The sequence below is a fragment of the Pempheris klunzingeri genome, chromosome 22 (assembly GCF_042242105.1).
Source record: "Pempheris klunzingeri isolate RE-2024b chromosome 22, fPemKlu1.hap1, whole genome shotgun sequence".
Taxonomy (NCBI): domain Eukaryota; kingdom Metazoa; phylum Chordata; class Actinopteri; order Acropomatiformes; family Pempheridae; genus Pempheris; species Pempheris klunzingeri.
In genome coordinates, this window is record NC_092033.1 from 15,864,577 (window position 1) to 15,884,543 (window position 19,967).

Genomic DNA, 19,967 nt, shown 5'->3' on the forward strand with positions numbered 1-19,967 from the left:
AAGGGTTGGATTCTTTCTTCAGCCAACCATTTTTTTTCCAACTTGTTTCACAAGTTACCTCATTTTTGACAAAAATAAATGACCTCATCATGTAAAGTCTAATTATCAGTAGAAAACATTTATATTCCAGCTTGCACGCTTTGTTGTTATTGTGATTCGTTTTTGTGCAAAGTAACCCCAACTGAATACTTAGTATTAACCACTGAATTCATAGCATTGAAATAGTTTACTTTGAAAAACATCAAAAGTCAATCATGCAGTCACGTAGTAATCAAATCATGTAGTCTGACTTGTTTGACATTGTTGGAAATAAGTCAAAGTGAGCAGCTCAGTTGTGTTGAGTGTGTTTGCTTTTCTGATTCTGCTGGGGGGTAAATAGAGCGATGTTGCGAGTCAAAGCTTGGTGTACAAAGCTAGATAACAAAGTTGTAAGCGGTGTGAGCAGAAGCCCTCTGTGTTTGCAGCCCCACCCACGTAAATGCACACCAACATTGGATAGCTGTAGTGACCCAGTATCCTCTTCAGTGACGTGATAAACCGGTTGCACCATTTTCTCGACTCTGCAAGTTGTGTTTTCATGAATAGTAGGGCATGAAATGACCAGCCTCTTTTGCTCATTCAGAGAGACGGAACTTCATGCCAAATGAACCTCTACTGAGGTAAGGCACAGTGCCTTCGAAGTTTTATTTTATGATGTTGGGATCAATTGTGGGATAGGTGAAATGTCTGGCATGACACAGAAAGTCCACTCCAGATGATGGGTGCTTTAAGTAGATACTATTTTAAGTAGATTTTACTGCTAATACATAAGGCTTATACTTCTGAGACAATGTATATTTCCCCCTCATAATTTTCTTTGTGTATTCCTTCACAAAATGTAATTTAGCTGTCCCTGTACACTTCCCATGTTTAGTACTTTTCCCCCAAATGATTACTACAGTGTATGTACTTGTAAACTAAAGCTGAACTAAACTCAGCCTCTGTTTGTGATTGTTTCCTGCACATTATCCTGAACAGTCAGATACTGGCTACATTTCCTGCATGTCTGCTGATAATCTCACGGAAACAAGATGCAACTTGAAACTCATTCACCTGACTAAACTGACAGACAAGCACAGAGAGACAGACCGCTATGTCTCTGTTGTTCTGTTGTTATGGGCCATGGCCTGTGGTGAACATTATTCTACTCTACTTTACTCTAACTGATTAAGCGTCAGTGAGTTCAATTCATCCTAAGGTGGACAGAATGTCTGTAGCAAATATCATGCTAATCAAGCCATCCAATAGTGGTGGACCCACGCTGCTAGTGTGGCTAAGAGTAAAGAGCATTTTGTGAGCAGAACCAGAGAGCATTAAAAGGTCAGTTATGATAATAACATCGTTGCATTTACAGAAGTACATTTGAACAACAGTGGGGAAACTGGAAGTATCTCTGATCTGTGGAATGACAGTGAAGACAGATTAGTTGTGTGGCGTCAAACTGCAAAAGATTGCAGTGTCCAGATGTATTCAGATATTTACATTATGTTGGCAAAGGGTACATGACAGGGTCACCTGGGAGCGAATCATCATGTTAAACAGTTTGTTTCCATTCTTTCATCCAGTAGCAGGTGACCTGGACACAGTGATACCCTCCAGCCACAGATGAAGACTGATCATGAAGGTCAGCCTTTGCCTTCCAAAGTACAGCACCATCTTCCTCTTTCTGGCTTTGGCTGCAACAATCTTTGTGCTACGTCATATGGAGGTCCTGCAGGTGAGAACTTGGGTTTCAGTGGGACTACTTGAAGAGTGGACCCAGTTTCTAGTGTTTCATGTTGGATTTTAAGATATTGTTTTCATATCCAATGTGGCTTAGTGGTGTTGCTCATTGCAAATGTATGCAATTTGAGTTACATGGTATTTTTCTTCATAGTCCTGCCCTGTGTTCAGCAGCTCTTCTAAGTAAAGAATAAGGCTGTATTCCTTCCCATTTCACGATGACTCCAAAACCATCAATGTTCCAATCTCCTGGTTTACATTTGTTACCATTGAATACAAATCTTTACAAATGTTTTTAAGGTTCAGATTCATCCTGAATCATCTGTTTTACTTTACCTCTGATTTCTACCTTTCTGTTTCTCTTTGTGCTCTCCTCAGTGGTTTGAAGTCAGCGGCAGTAAGCTGGAACAAGCTCGAGAAAACTCTACTTCTAAAGAGATAATGGTAACTGTAGCAGTCACCATTTACTGCCTTGTTGTGTTCAAAGTTTAAAGATCCTCCTTAATCATCGGACTAATTGTTCTCAGGGGGTCCAAAACCCCTTTTTTGGGACATGTTTTTGTTGAAATGTTGTAAATGTAAATATTAATGTACTATACTTGCATAAATAGCCATACCAGTATGAAAGAAGACGCAAAGTGAAGAATTTCACTCACAACAACTATAATTTTTAAGATAAGGTCATCTTTTTTTGCCTTTTGGAATGTTGTGAGTGATATTTCAAAACAGAATAGCATCAAGCTCCACAATCTTGGCTACTTGGCTACTTTCCCCTTTGCAGCAGGATACTCCCTGCCAATTTTCATAGTTGCATGTCAATTTATGCTATTGTGTTACAGTAATATTTATAATTATGTCATTTTGCCAGAGACATGTCCCAGTCAAATCTTTCGGAGTAAAGCAGAAGAGTCTTTTGTTCCATCAAATCTCCATTAGGGGTTTTTTATTTTACCGTAAGTAAAGGTTTAGCATCCTATATGGCACGTTGCAATGTTCCACTAATCAGTGAAATGAAAGATGTTTTGCATATGCCACATGCAAACTTGCCTGCAGCTAACAGATCAACACTTCTTATCAAACCCTTCAAAAATTGTATTGAGGTAAAAGGGATCTTTTCTCTTAGATGTTATTGTTTTATTTAGCTACATTTATTTATTTATTTATTTGATGCATCTTTGTCACGTCTCTCTCTCTGTCTGGACCCCAGTTTCAGCATGAAGTGAACTCCTCCATAAACACCACCATCATTGTCCCAAGAGTTTCCACTGTCCCTGACATGCATCAAGGCTTCTGCACCTTCAAGCCACTGTCCCTTAAGGACGCTCAGGAGGAACGCCTCCTACTAGAGTCCATTACTTGGCCTGAAACTCCAGTTTTGCCAGATCCTCTTTCTCTGGAGAAGACCACTGATCCTGCCCACAGCAACTTCATCATTCTACCACCACAGAGAGAAGGAGGACAGTGGCATGTAGGGGATCAGCTGGAGGTTAGGATCAACATGTATGACTTCGAGGGACATCCCAAGAAGTCTGGGGGAGACTTCTTACTCGCTCGGCTGCACAACCTGACGCTTGGTGCAGGTGTGGCTGGACATGTGGTGGATCATCTCAATGGCAGCTACTCTGCTGTATTCACTTTACTGTGGGAAGGAAGCGCACAGGTTCAGGTGATGCTAAACACCATCATGTTACATGTATTAATTGGCCATCCAATAAGGCTATTTACTGTTGCCACACTTGTTAGGGTGGCTGTGGCTCAGGGGTAGAGTGGGTCATCCCTCAATCAGAAGGTCGGTGGTTTGATCCCCGGCTCCTATGAGTGTCCCTGGCTAAGACTCCTGAAGAATAGCTTCGGTGTGTGAATGTGTGTAAAAGAACAGTCTCCTCCAACTTAGATTCCTCCTGTATGAATGATGTGTGAATGGGTGAATGAGGATGCAATTTAAAAGCACTTTACAGGCACTATACAAATACTCCAAACTTGATACTACTCCAAACTTTATGTAGTTTTAGCAGTGGCGGGCCGTTCATTTTACACCTGGGCCTTCAGTGGCATCCTACCTGAATCAAACCACCTCTTAATACCATCATTATGACGTCACGGCTATAGAAACCATCAATATTATACAGAAAGGCAGTCTAACGGGACGTTGCATCACAGACAGGTATCTCATGCTGGAGAATGAATGTCATCACTAAAGCAAGAAACCCAATTAAAAGAATTCAACAAGTCACCAAACATTCTAACCACTGACTCTGCTGCAAACACAGAGTCGTTCAGTTGCCAACATCAGACATTCTCAGCAACACAATTTGCTCCTCTGAGCCTGTAGGCCAAAGGTACCGCTCGTAGTTGCTGACCTGAAAGTGGTGGACGAACCCTTTTCCCGGCTGGGACAGGCCTGCTAGCTTTGCGGTGGCCGGCATTTCCTCAAAATGTCAAGCTTTTCTTGGAAAGTCCGCCTTGAAAATGGATTTCTAAGTAGATCTGTGACCAAATTAACATCTTCTCCTCCGTCAGCCATTGTGGGTTAAAAAAAACTGCTATTAATACTTACGATTATGATAAAGTTTTAGCTTGTGCAGGTCGCTACAGATAAGAATCGCTAGCTTTGGCTAAGCTCTCTGACCAGCCAATCAGAGCACGTGAAAATACTGACATCATAGTACGCCTGCTAGAAGGCCCTGGGGTCACCAACTCGAAATCTGCTTGGTTAAAGCAACAGTTTAATTTCGATGTATTTTAAACTACGGGCGCCTGCACTTTTGATTCTGAAGGCCTCACGGCAGATTTCTTTGACCCTGGCAACACATGATGGCTGACTCAGGTCTCATTTCTAGCCACCATCTCTTAACTCTTAAACTAGAAACATTCATATCCATTAATGAGTTTAAGAGTATCATACAGTGAAGTAGGAATGTCACTGTTTTTCTTGAGAGGCCACTATCCTGAAAATAGGTGTCATAGGTTTTATTGTTTAACTGTTTATTGTCTATTTGTGTATCATGTACAGTGGTCCCTCGTTTACTGCGGGGGTTACGTTCTAAAAATAACCCGCAATAGGTGAAATTCGCGAAGTAGTCAGCTTTATTTTTTACAATTATTATATATATTTTAAGGCTGCAAAACCCCTCACCATACAGTTTATACACTTTTCTCAGACAGGCATTAACATTTTCTCACATTTATCTCTTGTTTGACTTGTTTGTTTGTCTTGCAAACAGGCAGCACTTAAAAGTCACACTGCTAGCGATTGAACATTTATGTAAAGAGGAGATTAATTGACATTGGTCTACAGTCCCATAGCCAATCAGGACGCAGAACACAATGCGCGTTCATACACTGTAAAAAAAAGCATGCAAAATTGCACTAAAAAAATCTGCGAAACAGCGAGGCCGCGAAAGGTGAACCGCGTTATAGCGAGGGACTACTGTATCTGGTTTATATAGCTTTTGATTTTATATGGCTGCTCCCTTGGCCAGGTCTTTCTTGTAAAAGAGATTTCTAATCTCAGTGGGACTTCCTGGTTAAATACAGGAAAATAGGCAGTAAACAGTCCCTAGTAAATGTTATCTACTTTACCTAGCAAACATTAACTCATTAACTTAACATGGCATGGAAATAAAGAAATAGCATTGTTCTTGTATTGTAGTTTAGAGCTAGTTAGTCCTAGTGCCATAAGTATAATAGAAAAATGTAAGTGTAGTCTGTTATTTCCTCCACACTGTGTATTGCACATGTAATGTTGTCTCGGATAACCAGTTTGTCTTTGGTTTAACATTAGATACAGACATACATGTCTTTAAAAGGAGGCAGTAGCAATGTAACTTTTTGTTTGGAGAGGCTGTCTCCTTTCTGACGTGCTGGTCGGTTAAGACAGTTTGCCATTCCTCCTCCATGTCACTGGCTACATCATCCTCACCAGCCCAGTTGTTTGTCGTGCTGGACATCCTTGTGGTTGTCCACTGTTGTCCACGACCCACACCATACTAGATCCTTCTCTCGTCTGCCAACCTGCAGTCTGGCCCAAGCAGAGTGCTTGTCAGTCCTCCTCTGCCCCAACACATCTCTCTTGATTGTGTAATGTGCCCTGGGCATTCTTGGGAAGTGTCTTAATTGCCTGCTGGTAAAGCAAATGAAAAAAAGCAACCAAAAAAACACCACATTCCAAAGGATATTCAAACTGTAAAAATAACAAACATGCAACACCACCTTCCTCTAACCTTTAATTACACAAAGTATTGTTACTTGACTTTACATTAGCTTTTTCTGTTGCTGTTTGTTTGTTTATGAGGGACTAAAAAAAGACACCTCCCTCGAGAGACATTAATCTGGTTTATGCCTGAAACAAAGTGTGCTACATCATAAGGAATGTCATTATAATTATAATATTCTAATATCTCTTTACTTGTCTTTACTTGTCTTTATTTCATTTGAAAATGAAAGTACTTCTGGTTGTCTGTCCAATCCAGGTGACCCTGGTTCACCCTAGTGAGGCTGTCACATTGCTGCGCAGGCTGTCCAATGAGCAACCTGACAGGGTTCGCTTCCAGAGCATCTTCCGCTCAGGCCCGATCTCTGAAACTACCTTCTGTAACGTCTGCCTGCGCCCAACTCAGCTTCCGGTGTGCAACTACACTGACGTCCGTACAGGTGAGCCTTGGTTCTGCTTCAAGCCAAAGAAGCTGAGCTGTGGTGCCCGGATCAACCACTTTATGGGAGGATTCATACAAAAACTCAAGAAAAAAGAGGAGAACCTGTTTCAAAGGTGAGTGGGCAGAGAGAATTTAAGGACGTTAACAGTCTAAGATAATATAAATGGCTTGACAATGAGGTGTGTTAATGGCAAATGTTAAGCCCAAGGTTCACTCTCCTTTCAGTTCTAGTTTGGTCTCCACAAACCATTGACACAAATATGTCCTAGCTGCTAGTTGCTAACATCGTCAAGTTGCTCCATTAGTGGTAGGTAACGCGAAATTGGTCAGTCAAAGCTTTCTTTGATGAACACAGTTGCCTCTAATGAAATATGTTGATGAGAGCGAGACTCATCTAAAACAGTAAACCACAACAATGAGCTGAAAAACACTGTCAGGATTGTCTGCGGGTTCATCACTGTGAGCAACACCCTGCACACTACAGTCACTAGTCCCACTGTTCATATGAAAACAGTTATTAGTACAGCTTTAACTCACATAATGGATTTATATTAACTAGGTACATGTAATGATGAATAAACTTTCAAGCAGTTCTCTCTCATTTTATTACTTGATTGTTCTAGTTTTAACTTCATAGAACAATTGAAAATTTGTGTCCTCCTTCCTTGTATTTCATGATTTGATGCTATAGTGTGCGGAGAAAATATTTTATAACCTGTCCTTTTCTTCAGTGGCGTAAACATGAAAGTCCCCATTCGTGCATCAGGACCTGGCAATGTCACCGTGTTGCCCAAGAAGGAAGGTAAAGCATGTTTTCTTTTTTTACTCCTGCTTAGAATAAATTCAAAACTGAATGTGCTACAGACATTGAAAGTAAAACAGGCAGAGAGAAATCATTTTTATCATTTTTTTCCTTCGTATTCAGATGTATTCAGACAAGTATGAGAGGAGTGCTTGGAGGATAGAGCTGTATAATCCTACTTGTGTATTATTTTATTCATATAGCACATTCTTAATAAAGTCACAAAGCTATGTGAATAGTGAGTTTGATCATATTGGGGATTTAAAGAATTAGAGTGATAGTATTTTTTATTTTTCCTATTGTCAACAAGTCTGAAAAATAGAATAAAAAAAATAATATAAAAAATGCCTGAATTGCCTGTGTGAATCACACTGTTGTATCTGACATGTTCCTTTATCACAATGAAGTGGGCACTCCATCCATTGTTGAAAATAGTCCAACAAATGACATACTCCCCTTCCAGGTTTTAGATACATTTGGAAAGATTTACATCTTAAGTAATAACTAATTGACTTGGGCTTAGTGCCACATGCAGATTAGAGAGAGAATGTAGTTTTGGTGTGGCCATGACATATCTGAACAATGACTAATATATAAAATATAAAAAATTACCCCCCTTTTATTTAATTTCCTCTCAGGACAACCAGAGGCGAAGAGCAGCAGTAGTCTGAAGTCTGGACTCTCTGGTTATTACTACCAGGGTGTGTGGCGAAGCTTAGTTGCGACTACAGTTCGCCAATTCAACCCCCCTGCCATCAGTCAATGTCTGAAAGGCAAGGTGGTCCACCTGTATGGAGACTCCACCATCAGGCAGTGGTTTGAACACCTCATTGCAGTACTACCAGGTAGCTGATCCACAGAGATTCATCAACAATTTGATTTTGTTCACACTGCAGCCTAATCTGTTCCCTCTGTCATGCTTTTAGATCTTAAGGAGATTAACTTGCACAGCCATAGGCAAGTTGGACCATTCCAGGCCTTGGACTATGCAAACAACATCTTGGTGACGTACCGCTGTCACGGCCCTCCTATCCGTTTTTCCAGCGTCCCAATAAGCGAGTTGCGCTACATTGCCAATGAACTCGATGACGTAAAAGGAGGCACTGACACTGTCATAGTGATCGGCATCTGGTCTCACTTCAGCACTTTCCCCATTGAGGTCTACATCCGGCGGCTGCAGAGCATCCGCAGGGCAGTGGTCCGGCTGCTGGACAGGGCTCCAGGCACGCTGGTTGTCATCCGGACTGCGAATCTCAAAGCTTTAGGGCTTTATGAGACGTTAACCAACAGTGACTGGTACTCGCTGCTGCGTGACAAGGTGCTCAGAGCCATGTTCAAAGGTCTGAATGTTCATCTGGTGGACGCCTGGGAGATGACCCTGGCCCACTACCTGCCGCACAGCCTTCACCCACAACCTCCCATCATTAAGAATATGATTGACGTTATCTTGTCCTACGCATGCCCTCAAAGGGTGACTAGACGTTTGTTTGATTGGGGAGGATTCACAAATGAAGATGTAGGAATTCACTAACTGAAGTGGAATTAGATCAAGGAGAAGCACATTGAGCACTTGGAAAACGTATGCATGTGTTTACCTTGATGGGAGTGTAGATTTCTGGATATGACACTCACCTACTAACCCTGTCAGTTCAGAATCAATCCTCCTGAATGAATAATGTATGAATGGGTGAAAGAGGATGTAATGTAAAAGTGCTTTGAGTAGTTGAAATGAATAGAAAGGTGCTATACAAATATAGACCATTTACCATCTTCCTTCTCTAGGTGTCTTTCCCCTCCTTGATCTATATCATCAGCTTCTCAGCTCCTTATTCCCTGACCTAAAGGCCCTATTCTTCTCCTTCTCCTTCTCCTTCTCCTTCAGGAGAGCCTTTATGTCAGAATGAATCCACAGCATCCACATTATATAATTGACAAACTGCAACACATGGATGCATCACACTGTACTTTCAAGGATATGCTGATGAGAAAAAATGTTCTTCTGCTAAAATGTCCCCTGAATGAGGAATTCAGCTGTCCAATATAATGCTTAGGCCTCTCTAAACACAATGCACCAAATGTCCACTTCACCAGATGCTGTTAGCGATGCATATTAGTGTTGGAAATGTTCTCGTAGTCTGTCCAATCGGCTGTAGAGTATCGCCAGTCTCTGTCCTTGGTCTCAGAATTCCACAGTCTGGGTCACGGCACCTACTCTGCGTTGTGTTTTTTTAAAGATGTGTAGTAGGGCGTCAAATGGATGGCAGGAAGCATAGAATGTAAGGCTCAAGGCTGTGGTTGAGACAGCGGGAACTTTATTGCTCTACAATGAAAGACAACGGCTGGCTGGTCTCCGCATTAGGAGGTATGGCATCCACACCATTCTGCCAACATGACGGCATTACTGGGACCAAAAAAATAAATAAAATAAAAAACTAAGGTGCCCTGTTCGCCAGAGTTGCTACATTGCCAACAAGATAAACAATACAACAGTTACAGCTGGCGACTTAATCTTACAGACACAAAGTAGCTCTTGTCCCCCAAGTGGGATTCAGACCAGTTCAATACTGTACCAGAAAGTCCCACCCAGCTTTCTAGCCTGTCTAGTAAAGTAACAATCATCTTGAATGAAAACTGGGGATGGAGATTTCGGCTAGTCTCTACAGTTCTGCTAAATATTCTGCTGAATATTACATACAACCTCATCTTGGATTCAAATCTTAGCAAGGAAATGCTGCTTCTCCTGAGTCTAATAAAGCACTGATGCCTTGTAAGCGTTCATAAACTAAACGTGTCATCATGACGAACACCCACAAAGATTATATTGTTTTTAAACAGTATGTCATCATAGAAATCATGTCTGATCCCACAAGGTGCATGCAAGGCAGACATAGGTCATTACAACAACAGAGTGTTTACAGTGTCAAAGTGCCACCTCCTGTTGTGGAGGGCAAATTCCTCAGGATGATTGTGAGAATAATGTCAGAACAACGACGGCAGGAAGATTGTCCTAAAGATCATTGGATATTCTTTTGGACTTAATAAGATATATTTTTTGTACTTGTAAGACATGCTTTATTTGTTTCTGAAACATATGTCAGAAAATGTGCAAAAGTTGCTAATGATATTGGACGATAGTTGGTACAGATGAAAGGATCCTTGTGTTTTTTATAACTTATAATGTGTATAATGTATGTAACTTGGGAATAATTTAACATGGGTGGAAAACGTCCAATGTCAAATGATTTGCATTGTCAAAGGTTTTGTTCTTTTCAGTTAATATTAAATTTGCTTCTCACATTGTCACCATATTCCATTTTCAACTTACACAGTTTAGTCCTCATTTCATTCTTGTTTTCTTATTGGCTTAGCTTTTTATTCTTAAAACTACCATACTACCATATCAGTGGAATGTCTGACATTCAGTTCTTGCCATTTTGTCTTGTCTTTAAATTAAAACATGTATTTCTGATGGGTCTCTTAATACATTACTAACTTTGAACTTTAATTTCTTATTCAATAGTATAGCAACACCGCTGCTCAGCACCAAGTATCTCCTTATCCAGTCTCTTTTGTGCCATGAAGAGTTTGGCTGTTCCTCACCCAGTTTTAAGCCTTCTACACAGCTGTTTCTGTTTCGGTTAATGACTGTGTTTCAACTTACATGTGAAATTGATGATCATTCGCACCTGTTTGGTATAACTGGTTAATCATACAGCTGACTATGATCCTACAAAATCCCTGACTTTGTGCAAGTGTACCTAGAAGAACTGATGCTGTTTTGATGGCAAAGGGTGGTCACACCAAATACTGATCTGCTGTTGCACACTTTGCATTTTGTAAATCAATAAAAATAAACAACTAAATTTAATATTTTTGAAAGCATTTCTTCACACCTGCCTAAGACTTTTGCACAGTACTGTACATCGCTGGCTGGGTTAAGCAGAAAGTGAGCCTGTCATGTGACACCTTCTGAGAGGGCTTAACAATGGCGGAGGCCCCCACCTACCTCAAACAAAAGAATAGAGAAGGGCTGGTGTGTGAATGTGTCTGAGTCTATGACCATAAGGAAGAACAGGGTTCCCAGGATATCTTGATCTTGATCACCATCCATAGTAGACTACTGACCAGACCTTTTTTCTGAGAATCGCTCGGAGACCTGTTAATGCTGTGGGAGCTATGAGGGTGAAAGACTGAACCACGCCAGGGGCTAAAGGAGGGGCTGTAGGATAGGTGGTGGCTGATACAGGCGACATGGGCTGGGCATCTGGAGCAAGGTTGGTATTAACACAAAGAGACATGTGGTTAATCATTCATTGTTAAATACACATCATGGTCAGTTTGAAAGCAGCGCCTTTCGATTTATTTCAACGCATCTGTAGAAATAAAACCAATGTTATGTCCAGTATCACATTTTATATATCATTATGTCTCATTTTAAAATGAATGTAATATGCACTAGAGAGCTCACATAACCCTGGGAGGCACCTGTACTGATTGATTTCAGCCTCAACTGTCAGCCAAGAGCACACACCCCAACAATCTGGCATGGCTGTAATGCAATCACTCAGGCTCAATTGTGCCAGATCAAAGTACATCAACTAAAAAAAGTGTTTCTTTTTGCCACTGACAGGCTCAGATTGTTTTAAGTGTCTGACAGACATACAGAGATAGGCATTTTTGTTTAACCACAAACAGCCATTGTATGATGCTATACAAACCCACCAGACAAACACCCAAACAAAGGAGTGGCTGTTCTAAAGCTGCCTTGATCGATCCCTTTGTGATTTTGTGTGTTACAAAAATATTGTGTTGGATCTGAACTAACCCTGTAAAACACCAAAGTCACATAATAACACGAACAAACTGACTAGACAAGCGACTCCAGTGTAAAATTACTATTTCTGTCACTGGGGGCTACAGGCCGAGTCATATGACAGGCGTTGGGCATACGCAGCACTGCTCTCACATCAGGTGTAGCCCGTTTAATTAATTATAGTGGACGTGTAGTGTTGCAGCAGCCTTGTGTTGCGTGTTCAATGTAGACTGCCTGGAGTTTGACACCTGCACTGGGCAGCAATCCCAAACCAGACTCCAGTTAGACAGGACACATAGAGGGCCGTCCCCGGCCTCTCCATCTGCAGGCTTTCTGCTTACTTTATTGTCAAAACACAAGGCTAACTTTTTCACCATTGCTCTGGAACTGTTCAAAAAATCATTTCAACCATCCTGAAGTCAGTGTAGAGTGGTCAAAATTACAATTGTTATCCTTTTTTGTTTCCTATTTTGTTGTTGTCATCTATAATGCTTATTTTCATTAAAACACATAATTCAAATGATTAGGAAATAAATTCTTACTGTACATTTTGTATTTCAATATTTGTTTTGATAAAAAGCTCATTCTGTCCAGACTTGTAACTGGACTTTGACTTGAGTAAGATTCAGTTCTCCTATCTTCTTCTTATGTTTAATTATCTAAACTGTGGCACAAAATGTTCCCGGTCAAAACTGACCGTTATGATTTATTTATTGAAAACAAAAGCCCAAATGTACACAGGGAAAAGTAATGCTTGAACCATACACTGTATGAACACATTTAAAATTTTCTTTCATAGCTCTGAAAAGACAGTGTCATCCCAATGTTCCTCAGTTTTGTCCTCTCATGAGCATGTTGGGCAATATACTGAGGTCGCTGCATGTTCTTTGCAAATATATACACAGCATCTGTGGCACACAAAGCTTGTGGGGTAGAAACTATATTGTCAACAGGTGGTTGCCATGGAAGTGTGCGCGCATTGGTGTGTGTCTGCACCTGCGTGTTGAGGTGTGAGAAAGGAGAGTAGATATGTGCATTTTTGACTGGGAATGACATGGGTGTATACAAGTTCCATAAAACACACACACTTTTATAAAAATATTTCAGATTCATTTTATGTGTTCAAATGCCACGTGTGAACAAAGTCACAGAACCTCATGACAAACGGATGAAATTTACTGCGCTTTTTTTTAGAGAGGAAACTTGTAAATCGGTCAGATTTGACCAGAATGCAACAGGAGGGTTAAAGTGCAGTCTATTGTGTTAACACCTGATATTTGAATGCATTGCTATGATCCTCATTGAGTAAATTAAAGTTTGTCCCATGGCAGATTATAGACACAACAGTGTGCAGTGCGCTTTTGTAAAACTTCAGGCCTATATCCAAGCTACGTTTTATTTCTTAGATTTTAGAGAAAGTTGTTGCTAAACAGCTCACTGCCATTTTAACGGTCAAAAACACTTTTAATGAATTTCAATCAGGCTTTCATTAAAAGCATTCCACTAAAACAGTTCTTCTCAGAGTCTGCACTGATATAATGATGTAAATGCACTGTCCTGGTGTTGCTAGCCCTCATCGCAGCATTTGTGTCTCTGGGAGCGCCCTGGACTGGTTCTCCTCCTACCTTGCAGACAGGAGGTTTTCTTGGTCCTTACATGTCTAAATCAGCTGTTCTGGTCACCTGTGGTGTGCCTCAAGATTCTGTCCTGAGCCCTATATTATTTGCCTTGTGTATGTTTACCTTAGAAGATATTATCTCCAGTTTTAAGGGTATTTCTTATCTTTGTAATAACTGAGGTCCTTATCTTCGCCTAAGACAGCGGAGCCTCCGAGGTTGCCCAGTGCATTGGCCCCCTCTATTGAACTGTTCAGTCCAACCTTAGAAATCTTGGTGGTGTTTTTATGGCACCTAAGGAGGATTGCACCTTTCAATTTCTTTGTACCTTACAATGACAATAAATACATTAATTCCTTCATTCGTTATATTCGATCACTGTTTTTTGATCAACACATCGGATCATTGACCAGAACATGAAAAATTGCTGAACTTACGCCCATTGTCTCACAAACTTGAGATGCTTCAGATGATTATTCACGCTTTTATATCATCGTGGTGGACGTGGTGGACTAACTCCCTTTTCACCTGCCTCAGCAAATTATCTCTGGACTGTCTACAATTGGTCCAGAACACTCCTGCAAGACTGCTAACCAGGTCCAGCAGATCAACTCACATCACATCCATCCTATTCTCTCTGCACTGGCTTCCCATCAAGTTCAGGATTAGGTCAGGATTAGGTTTACCATCAGTCCCTTGCACTTGACTAAAAGCAAAAGGTGGTCATGCCTTTGAAGCGGTGGCTCCGACATTGTGGACCACCCTTCCTGCAGACATTCAATTGGCAGTTTCTGTTGATCCTCAAACACTCGCATCCTGCTGTCTAACATTTATAAATTAAGATTGGTGTGTTTTAGATCTGTTCCTTCTTATGGCTAATTGTTATTTCTTTTTCTGTTGTTATGAATTTATCATATATACTTTGATTTTATTTTTCTTTTACTCCCGTGAAGCACTTTGTGACTTCTTCTGCGAAAAGTGCTATACTAAATAAACTTCTCTTACTTAGTTCAGTTAGTCCAATTTTAATCTTCATCTGAATCCCCACTCCCCACTCGTCTTGCCCAACCAAACACACTTCTATGGGCCCTGTTGGGGGCATATGTATGACAAGATAACATTAACCATATTCTTGACGATGGGAGGTAGTGGATGGATGTTGTGCGGCAGGTGGTGGGCTAAGGTCATCTCCCAGGCGTCCACCAGGTGAACATTCAGACCTTTGAACATGGCTCTGAGCACCTTGACACGCTGCAGTGAGTACCAGTCACTGTACATTTGTGCTGCAGTACGCGACATAGCTCTAAGGTTCCCAGTCCGGATGATGACCAGCGTGCCTGGAGCCCTGTCCAGCAGCCGGACCACTGCCCTACGGATGCTCTGCAGTCTGTGGATGTAGACCTCCATGGGGAAACAGGCGAAGTGAGCCCAGACGCCAAAAACTACAACAGTGTCCGTGCCTCCTTTTAAACCATCTAGTTCATTGGCAATGTAACGCAACTCACTGGTGAAGACTTTCTCAACACTGACAATGGGAAGTCCATGGAAGCGGAACGTCACCAAGATGTTGTTTGCATTGTCCAAGGCCATGAAAGGTCCAGCTTTCCTCGAGCTGTGCAGGTCAAACGCCTTAAGACCTGAAAGCATTACAGAGGGAACAGATTAGACTGCAGTGTGAACAAAATCAAACTGTTGACAGAAATCTCTGTGGATCAGCTACCTGGTAGTACTGCAGTGAGGTATTCAAAAAACTGCCTGGTGGTGGAGTCTCCATACAGGTGGACCACCTTGCCTTTCAGACACTGACTGATGGCAGGGGGGTTGAATTGGCGAACTGTGGTGCCACCCAGTCCTCGCCACAGACCCTGGTAGTAATAACCAGAGAGTCCAGATGTCATATTGCTGTTCTCAACCTCTGGTTGACCTGAGAGGAAGTTAAAGGGTTATATTTTGCTTATTTCCAGCAATTCTCATGAAAAGACAAATACAAAGGTCATGTGTACATGTGTCACCAAATGCACAAAGAAACAGAAAGACAAACAAATAAATAAAGAATACCTTCTTTTTTTGGCAGCACAGTGACATTGGCTGGTCCAGAAGCCCGAATGGAGACTTTTATGTTGACGCCACTGATGAAATCACACATAATGAAACACCTCTTACACACACTAAAACATTAACAACACAAATACCAGAAAGGACAAACATTTTATAGAATTTTATGAGGTTAAAACTAGAACAAACATTTAAACTGGAAACAACTGCTTGAAGGTTCTTTAAACATTACACTAAATTTCAATCAATTTTATCACTTACAGCTGCAATTATATATAATATTTAGTCATTTAGATTTTTATTTCATTATATGTTTCATATAGGATCAATGACACACAAGGTGTCACTCGCAGTGCTGAACCCAGAGATACTCATGACAACATTAAAGCATCTTTCAGCTCAGTGTTATAGTTTTAGGGCCACATATTTTGCCCCAACATATTTAAAAAGCCGCAGTTGGTAGCATTGAGAGGAAAGTGGACTTGCATCAGAATTTTGATGGGAACTTCCAGGTCAACAACCCCTCCTCCAAGCGCACTTTAGCCCTGCCTCCAAGCTCCTCCCCCTAGAGGAGGCTGCCATGCACCTGCCAGTTTTAATTTTGTCATCGGAAATGTTGATGATAAGTACTCTTCATGTACGATGACGTGGACAAAGTCCATTTATTTTCTGACTATATGACAACATAAATGGAAAAGTTGAGAGGAGGGAGGCTGTACACTGACACAGCGTTATACCTGAGCCACACTGCCAACCTCAACCTGCACATGACGGTGACCTTGCTGAACACGTGTGGTGTCCAGCCTATAGAGTTTGCCTTTGATAATGGCCATCAAACAAAGGCCTTGTTAACAAAAGGGATCCTGTCCACAAAAACACTCCAGGGCTTTTAATTTTAAACCAATACAGCAGTTACTAAAATTACATATACACTACTCACAAAAAGTTAGGGATATTCGACTTTCAGGTGAAATTTATGGAAAATGTAAAAAGTGAATGCTACAGTGATATTATATCATGAAAGTAGGGCATTTAAGTAGAAGCATGCACTGGTCATTTCTTCATCTTAAACTATTTATTGAAAGAAAAGCTAACAACAGTGGTAGGTATACCACAACAAAACATTTCAATGTCTCAATAAATTGGGATGTGGCCAAAGGACGTCCACTCCTCTCCTTTCTGTGACTCTTCCAGTCTCTGTATCACTGTTCCAACCTCCTGATGACACTCTGTGACCCTCTAAGCTCAGTGAACACCTCCGTCTGAGGACTTCCTGTTTGAAGCCTCCAGTGTTGAGGTGCTGCTGATCAACTGTTAGGTGTCGTCTTGGTCTCATGATGTCAGAATGTGAACAGCAGGATGAGGAGGACTGTTTAAATACCAATTCTAACTGAAGCAGGAAATGTATCGGTCGCAAAGCTCTTATTTACCTTCCACTAAGCAGCAGGTAGTTAGCAATGAGCTGGTGAACATTGTGGGGTATTTAGCAGCTAAGCCACATATTTTCCTCTGGAGTTTTTAGAGCCCAAACTAGAGCTAAAAGGAGGTCGGCTACTGGACTAGAGTGAAGTAGATACATAGGTAACACACAATGTATTAATTAGAAGTCACACAGAATATCAGTCCTATCTTCCTGCTCCCTCACCTTTGAAAGAGCTTCTCCTCCTTGGCCTTAAGGTTTTCTTTAAATGCTCCCACATAGTGGATGATTCTGGCATCACAGCTGAGCTTCTTCGGCTTGTAGCAGAACCAAGGCTCGCCTGTATGGAGGTCAGTGTAGTTGCAGAGCGGCTGCTGGGTTGGACGTAGGTAGACGTTACAGATGGTAGTTTCAGAGACTGAGCCTGAGCGGAAGATGCTTTTAGAGTAAATCCTGTCAGGTTGTTCCCTATTTAGCCTGCGCAGCACCGTGACAGCCTCACTTGAGTGAACCAGCACCACCTGATAGGACACAGAGTTTCAGAGAGTCCATCATGTTCAGTCATATCCGTGAAGATAAAACAAAAGTGAATATGATTCAAAGCTACACAATTTGGCACATTTGAAATGATTTCATCTTTGTAAACCAAAATTGATTTTAAGACGACAATATCCGCAGAACTGACCATTACTGAACCCATTCCTCCAAACAACGATTGTCCAATCATAGCTTAGCAACTGTAACTAGGCATGGCAGGTCTGCCAAGCTTTGGATTTCTCTACTTTTGAAGTCGTGTGCATGGGGCTGCAGTAGATACTCTGCATTGTTTGGAGGGTGGTCAATTTTTTTTAACCTTTCCACGACCAAAAAGGGAGAGTCTAAGAAATAAAACAGCTTGTCGGTCTGCTTTAATGCATATTTTAGTATGAACGGCTAACCAGTGACCAAACCTTACCTCTAAGACCAAGGACTATTCAAAAACTACATTGCTTGGGTAGAGGTTACATAAAAAAAAGTCAGATTCACAACAACTACCTTGAACTACGTTGGAGCCCTCTTGGTGCTCCTATCGTCTAACGTCACACCCCAGCCAAATTGGTAATCATAGTTATCGGCCAAACAAGGGTATTTTAGAATGAAATTAAAGCCTGATCTTACATTTTCCCATCATACTTAAACTCTGTGAACTAAAACTAGCTCTAAATTGCTAAACAGGAACAATGGTGCTCAGTCTTTCAGTTATGACTTACCGCTTACTGCTTGCAGCTTCAGCCTCAGTATTACAGCAAGATACCCTTTTACAAGCTTTGTGTTTCAATACAAGTCAACAACAATGAAAAGTTGCTGTTTGCACCCAACATGGAGCTGGCTAACTTAGTTAGCTAACTGTAGGTGATGAAATCTGCTAGTGACAATCTGCTGCTGACAAAGTCTACAGATGGTGGCTAGAAATAAGAAAACAGCTGTGGTCTCAAGTTACAATGTTTCTGAAATTCCAGAAAACTTCCAGTAGCTTTTGGAGCCAGCCTCAAGTGGTCTGTCAAAGAATAGCAGTGTTTAGCATTTCAGCGTTGGCATTATATTCCAGAGCCGAGGGTTGCCACTTGGAGAGAAGTGAACAGGGATACCAACAGTAACTACTTGGGCTGGTCTTAGTGAATGGTCAGTTAGACGATTAAAAAGACCTATAGTAAAATTGCATCTAGCAATGATAGTGAGTAGCATCACCTGAACCTGTGCGCTTCCTTCCCACAGTAAAGTGAATACAGCAGAGTAGCTGCCATTGAGATGATCCACCACATGACCAGCCACACCTGCACCAAGCGTCAGGTTGTGCAGCCGGGCAATTAAGAAGTCTCCCCCAGATTTCTTGGGATGTCCCTTGAAGTCATACATGTTGATCATAACCTCCAGCTGATCCCCTACATGCCACTGTCCTCCTCCTCTCTGTGGTGGTAGAATGATGAAGTTGCTGTGGGCAGGATCAGTGGTGTTCACCAGAGAAAGAGGAGTTGGCAAAACTGGAGTTTCAGGCCAAGCAATGGACTCTAGTAGGAGGCGTTCCTCCTGAGCGTCCTCAGGGGACAGCGGCTGGAAGGTGCAGAAGCCTTGATGCGTGTCAGGGACAGTGGAAACTCTTTGGATAATGATGGTGGCGTTTATGGAGGAGTTTACTTTATGCTGAAACTGGCAGGGGGTAGAGAGAGAGAGAGAGAGATGCATCAAAGAATTAGGCAAAGAGAATCAACTAAATGAAAAAAAAAGGGCCAAGGTAGAAGATTCTTGCCCCAAAGCACAACATGCCTATTTGAATACTTTTTGGGTTTAATATTAAGTGTTGAGCGGTCAGCTGCCGAAATTTATTTCCCGGCTTCCCTGTGGTGTTACAAGTGGTGGCAGGGAACGCAGGGAACGCAGGGAACGCAGGGGAACGACTCCAAAGCAGACAGAGGCAGGTAGTAGAATGATGTTAAGTGAATTTAATAGGAAAATGGACAGAAAGGTGCAGGTACAAATCCAGATACCGAGTACACAACACACCCAGTGACACTGGAGAACAAGACAGGGCTAACAGAGCTGATGCAATGAATGAGGAAGAGACAACAGACAACAGACAATAGACATGCTCATACCATTTAAGAGAGACAGACCTGGAAGAAAAAACTCAAACTCAATGGCCAAAAAGTGCAACTGGTTCTAACATTCAGAGCTGACACGTAAAATCAAAAGGAATAAAACATTTTTTTTTAAAAGTCCAAAAATTACAAGTCCAGAACAACCATCCACCCAATTGAGATAAAGTGAAGCAAAGGATTCAGAAGGATTTTTAAACTTTGCACACAAA

At 41.5% G+C, this 19,967-nt stretch overlaps 2 protein-coding genes across 2 annotated transcripts; one reads left to right on the plus strand and one right to left on the minus strand.

The window, feature by feature from the left end:
* Positions 1-1,627: 1,627 nt before the first annotated feature.
* LOC139221951 (NXPE family member 3-like) lies at positions 1,628-8,757 on the plus strand. Its single transcript, XM_070853896.1, has 7 exons — positions 1,628-1,756; positions 2,140-2,205; positions 2,969-3,427; positions 6,234-6,529; positions 7,148-7,218; positions 7,857-8,063; positions 8,145-8,757. Exons 1-7 carry the CDS (start codon positions 1,658-1,660, stop codon positions 8,747-8,749), a joined length of 1,803 nt encoding a protein of 600 aa, XP_070709997.1. The 5' UTR covers positions 1,628-1,657; the 3' UTR covers positions 8,750-8,757.
* Positions 8,758-14,601: 5,844 nt separating this feature from the next.
* Positions 14,602-19,304, minus strand: LOC139221961 (NXPE family member 3-like). The gene is made up of 5 exons (XM_070853911.1): positions 18,851-19,304; positions 17,348-17,643; positions 15,706-15,776; positions 15,368-15,571; positions 14,602-15,284 (listed from the first exon to the last, which is right to left on the minus strand). Exons 1-5 carry the CDS (start codon positions 19,025-19,027, stop codon positions 14,728-14,730), a joined length of 1,305 nt encoding a protein of 434 aa, XP_070710012.1. The 5' UTR covers positions 19,028-19,304; the 3' UTR covers positions 14,602-14,727.
* Between the last annotated feature and the right edge of the window lie 663 nt (positions 19,305-19,967).